Here is a 5299-nt window from a genome sequence, read left to right as displayed (position 1 = left end):
CTGTGTGCACGCCGCAAATAGTGGCATACGCCTGTTTTTGGAGGGGTTCTCTTTATTGAGTTCCCCCAACAATTCAAGTATAATTGTTAAAACTCGTTTACTACTTATACTACATAAATAAATATGAGGCTCATGTTAATCATGCGTCACAATTGCCAATAAAATTTTAAGGCATCCACAACTTCATAACTTGGAAGGCGCAATTCCATGCTTATGCACGGTCATGATCTTTATGGTGATCTAGATGAGTCTGCTCCTGCTCCATCTCGCACTATCACAACTGGCACAGTCCTTAGTGCCAATCATGTATTTGCTTTTTTGGTTTCGTCAAGACCAACTCATTCAAAATACACTTATGCCATATGTTGGTCCAACAATTGCTACTACTGTTGCAGCTGCCAACAGCAAAAAAAGCCTGGGATGCATTGCACGCTACATATGTTAACAAGTCTCGAACAAGAATTTTCAGTCTTCGCGATCAACTTGCGCGTAGACTCCCAACCAATCACTGAATATGTTCAACATATTCGATCCATGGCTGACAAACTCTCTACTGTTGGTGCCCCTATCACAAACTCTAAAATCATTGTTAAGATCCTGAGTGGTCTAGGACCAGAGCTTCGTGAGATTTCTGCTGCAATTCGTGCTCGTGACTCCACTATTACGTATGAAGAACTCTACGAGAAGCTTCTTGATCGTGAGGTTATCCTTAGAAAAGAAGAGTCAAAGAAAGCTCCTAGCTAGATTGCTGCCGATGCCATAACATTCAACAATATGGAAAGTCGAACAATCGTCGCTCCAACAATAACAATGGCAGCAACCAACAATGCCGATACAACAATTGCATTAATTCACAAAATCAGGGGCGATCTTCGAACACCACCAACTCTTATGATGGTGTTCGCTGCCTGTTGTGCAACAAACTAGGTCATGTTACCAGTATATGCAGATCCAGATCTCACAATCATTTTGAGGCCAAGGCCAACTATGTTTCGGGAATGCACGCATCAGCAAATCCTTGGAGTCCCGACTCTAGAGCATCTCACCACATAACTGATAATCCTCACAACTTGCAGGAATACAATGGAATGGATCAGGTCTCCATGGGTTATGATAACAAAATACCAATAACTCACACTGGTCTAACTCAATTACATGCATCAAATAACGCTTTTAAACACTCTAACACTCTCTGTGCTCCTAGCATTAAATGCAACTTACTCCCTGTCTCTAAATTTTTTCAAGATAACCTAACCTCTATTGAATTCTTTCCGTTTCATTCTTCTGTGATGGACCTGGAAACACAGAATCTGTTGGTGCACGGTCGGAGTAGAGACGGTCTCTATGAGTGGCCAAACTCACCTTCCATATCTTCTCCTAAAGCGCATTTGGCCTCCACCAACACATCCATCTTCACTTAGCATCGTTGAGTGGGTCATCCGTATGTAAGAGTTTTAAATTTTATTTTGAATAAATTCTCACAACCTTACTCGCGAGATAAATTTTTAGTTTGTAATTATTGTTCATCGAATAAGGGCATCGCCATCCTTTTCAGGATAGTAGTTTATCAAGCACCAAATTGTTCAAACTGTATTTAGTGTTCTATGGGTCCTTCTCCGGTTTTATCGATTGACAAAAAATTATACTGCTGCATTTTGTTGATCAATACACCAAATANAAAAATATTTTGTTAAAAAACGAGGGTTATATATAGACCTTATCGTAAAGTCTAGGGGGGTATTTGGTTCCGTTTAAAGTCCAGGGGGGAGGGGGGATATCCTGGCCAATAGTGTAACGGCAAGGTTGGATATGGGCCAAACTTTTAACGAGGGTTATATATAGACCTTATCGTAAAGTTCAGGGGGGGTATTTGGACCTTTTCCATTTTTTGTTTTTGTTTTTGGTATCTTAGGAGAAAGATTCGTCCGACTAAGACGTTTATCCTAAGAGAAAATGCATCAGACTAGGTTTTCTATCTTGGGAGAAAAATTCATCAGACTAAGATTTCTATCCTAGGAGAAAGTTCATCAGACTAGGTTTTTTTTTTTGTTATCTTAGGAGGAAAATTCATCAGACTAAGATTTCTATCCTAGGAGAAAGTTCATCAGACTAGGTCTTTTTTTTTTGTTATCTTAGGAGGAAAATTCATCAGACTAAGATTTTGATCCTAGGAGAAAATTCATCAGACTAGGTCTTCTATCTTAGGAGAAAGATTCATGAGACTAAGATTTTGATCCTAGGAGAAAGTTCATCAGACTAGGTCACTATTTTTTGTTATCTTAGGAGAAAGATCCATCAGACTAAGACATTTATCCTAGGAGAAGATTCATCAGACTAGGTTGTCTATCTTAGGAGAACAATTCATCAGACTAAGATTGTGATCCTAGGAGAAAGTTTCATCAGGCTAAGATTTTGATCCCAGGAGAAAGGTCATCCGACTAGGTCGTCTATCTTAGGAGAAAAATTCATCAGACTAAGATTGTGATCCTAGGAGAAAGTTCATCAGACTAGGTCTTCTATCTTAGGAGAACAATTCATCAGACTAAGATTTTGATTTGGAGGAAAATCCATCAGACTAGGATTTGGATCCCAGGAGGAAAACAATGTGAAAAGCAATGGCACCATTTTATATACGCTAACAAGACAGGCAAGGGCGAAGATTTGAGAAACTTCCCTTTTGTCGGCTCTCCTCTTCTTCCTTTTCTTTTTCTTTCTTTTCTTCTTCTTCTTCTTTTTTTCATTGTTGAACCAACTTTCTTGCACTGCTTTGTTCCTGTTTCAAACAAAGAAAACTTGTGAGTTTAAAATGTGGTGGTTAGTTTTTGGCCTTGAACTTTGAAGGCGGCTGCTTCCGCATTTGCCAGGATGACTGATTTCCACCCAAAGACTTTGCTTGTTCCCGATATCCCCTACTTGTTGCATTGCATGAACTGGCATTCCCCCAACCCTTATGTCTCATATGAATCCCAAAGCACGTCTATTGCTCCTACTCCGTGTACATTGTGTTTTTTCTTGATTTAACCATTGGCCTCGGCCTTGAAGTTTATTGTTCCTTCACCCGCCTTGATAACTGATTCTCACTTGGAGACCTTGCTAACCACTTTCTTTGTTACCCTTGACGCAGAAAATACCTTTGATCCGTTCACCCCAAACCCTTCATTTGTTGCGTTGTTCATGAAGTGACAAATACCAAGCCCTTGCATCTCACAAGGATCCCAAAGCATGTAGATTGTTGCCAACTCAGTGCGCCTGCTGTTTTATTTGACTTGTGACGATTTGATATGTTGGCCAGATCTTGTTTTGTTCAATTGGAAAGCTGGTGGTAGATTTTGAAGTCATTTCTCACTTGTTATGACCGAATTGACTCACGATGAGGAAGTAAACAAGGTAGGAGGAATAGAGTAAAGGATAATGGAAAGAGACGATTCCTAACAAGAAACCTACAGAGTAGCAACCCATCGGATGTGGATACCGACTCTAACGACCTTGACATGCACCTGTAGCCTACTCTGTTTAGCAAATCTGATGTTCGACTCTTGTTGTACCTCTTCGCCGTGAAACTGGGCTTCACTGCTCCGCTTGCCCGATCTGAATCACAATCCTTTTTCGACTTGTGGTGCCCGTAGGTTTTCACCATCAAGCCTCTCTCATTTTGGTCTTTTTTTTCAACTCACCATCACCTTATGGTGCCCGTGAAGGTTTTCACCAATAAGACTCTCTCATTTTTTTTTCTCTCAACTTTCATCGCCTTGTGGTACCCGTGAGGGCATTTATCATCAAGACTCTCTTATTCTTCATTTCCCTTGTTTGGGCCGGAGTGTTGCCCCTGATATGGTTCACCTCTACTCGCTTGACTCGGCATCTCTCGAAGATTAATCAGAAGGTCTTTCTTTGGACCGTAATGCATGCTTTTGGACAGGGTTAGGAAAAAAGGGTATTAAAGGCTCAAAACAATTCAACATGGGCTCAAAATTATAACTTTCGGAATCAGATTTCTCACAACAACCACAACTTCTGCCCCAGTTTCTTTCTGGGGGACTTTTGGACTTTTATTTCGGTGTGACTGAACCTCAGAGAGAGGCTGCCTACGTACCCTTTCGGGATCAAGTCAAACGTAGTTCAGGCCATAGAATTACTTCGTTGTTGCGATCTTTCCTTTTCTTCCACTTTTTCTTTTCTTTCTTTTCATTTCTTTTCTTTTCCTTCTCTTTTCTTTTCTTTTCTTTTTCTTTTCTCTTCTTTTTTCCTTTTCTTTTATTTTCGCTTCTTTTTTCTTTTCGTTTCTTTTTCTTTTCTCTTCTTTTTTCTTTTTAACTGTTTTTCTCTTGTTTCTCCACTTACTTTCCCCGCTCGGGCTTACGAGTTTTATTATTGATTCCGAAAGAGGGGTATGTAAGAAAATAACCGAGGCTCAAAGGGGTAACAAAGGATAAAGTGTTTGGGTTACAGAACAAAATGCCTTCGTCATTCCAATCTCCAAAACATGCCAAGTACAAACTACACAATTAAACAAACATGAGAAAAACATACGTAACATCTTTTGATTGCACCAGAATTACTAACCATATCCACACATTTGCCTTCTACATTTGTCAATTACCCAGCACCATTGGACAACAATCTCGGTACCACGAACGGCCCCTGTAGACTTGGGGCAAACTTGCCTTTGGTTTCAAGCCGATGTGGCATGATGCATTTCCACAGTATTTCTTTATGTTCCGTCTGCCCCAGTTTCACACAATTTGGGCTCGAAGTGATCTCAAAATCCCCTTACGTATTTCCCTCGAATGTCCTTACATCTTCAACATTGTTTCATTGCTTCATTACTAGACTGTCTTTTAAAAACCAGGCTGAGAATTATGCGTGCATGTCATATCACTAGAACCAGCATGAAAAGAATTGCAAAAGGAGAAGAAAACTAAACAAAATGACTAGAAATGGCAGGAAATAGAGAATTGCATTAGACTGACGGTGAAAGGGTTTAAACAACAGAACAAACAGACAAACCTAGACAGCACTAAACAAGCTATTACGGCAAAGTGAAAAAAATAGCAGGGTTTGAGTCACAAGACAATATCCGGATTACAACCCTGAAATAACCCGGACAACAGAAATGACAACAAAATAAACCACCAAAACTCCACTCCGGCTGACCAGAAATGAGCGTCTTCCCAATTACCAAGCATGACATCTTAACCACTGAGTTTCGCATCAATATTGCTGGAACCTTCACCAATTTCAATATCATTGACTTCATTCAACAAGTTTACCGTAGAGGGTTCTCATAACTCCCTGTCAC

At 40.1% G+C, this 5299-nt stretch overlaps 1 protein-coding gene across 1 annotated transcript; it reads left to right on the top strand.

Moving 5' to 3' along the window:
• Positions 1–207: 207 nt before the first annotated feature.
• Positions 208–1097, top strand: LOC109221444 (the record flags this gene model as incomplete). The annotated part of the gene is made up of 2 exons (XM_019385930.1): positions 208–702; positions 864–1097. Coding segments are annotated over exons 1-2 (729 nt in total), but the record flags the coding sequence as incomplete, so codon positions are not given.
• Between the last annotated feature and the right edge of the window lie 4202 nt (positions 1098–5299).

This window comes from Nicotiana attenuata, unplaced genomic scaffold, assembly GCF_001879085.1.
Source record: "Nicotiana attenuata strain UT unplaced genomic scaffold, NIATTr2, whole genome shotgun sequence".
NCBI lineage: Eukaryota > Viridiplantae > Streptophyta > Magnoliopsida > Solanales > Solanaceae > Nicotiana > Nicotiana attenuata.
The sequence above is the reverse complement of the archived record's forward strand: the minus strand, read 5'-3'. Positions and strand labels throughout refer to the sequence as shown.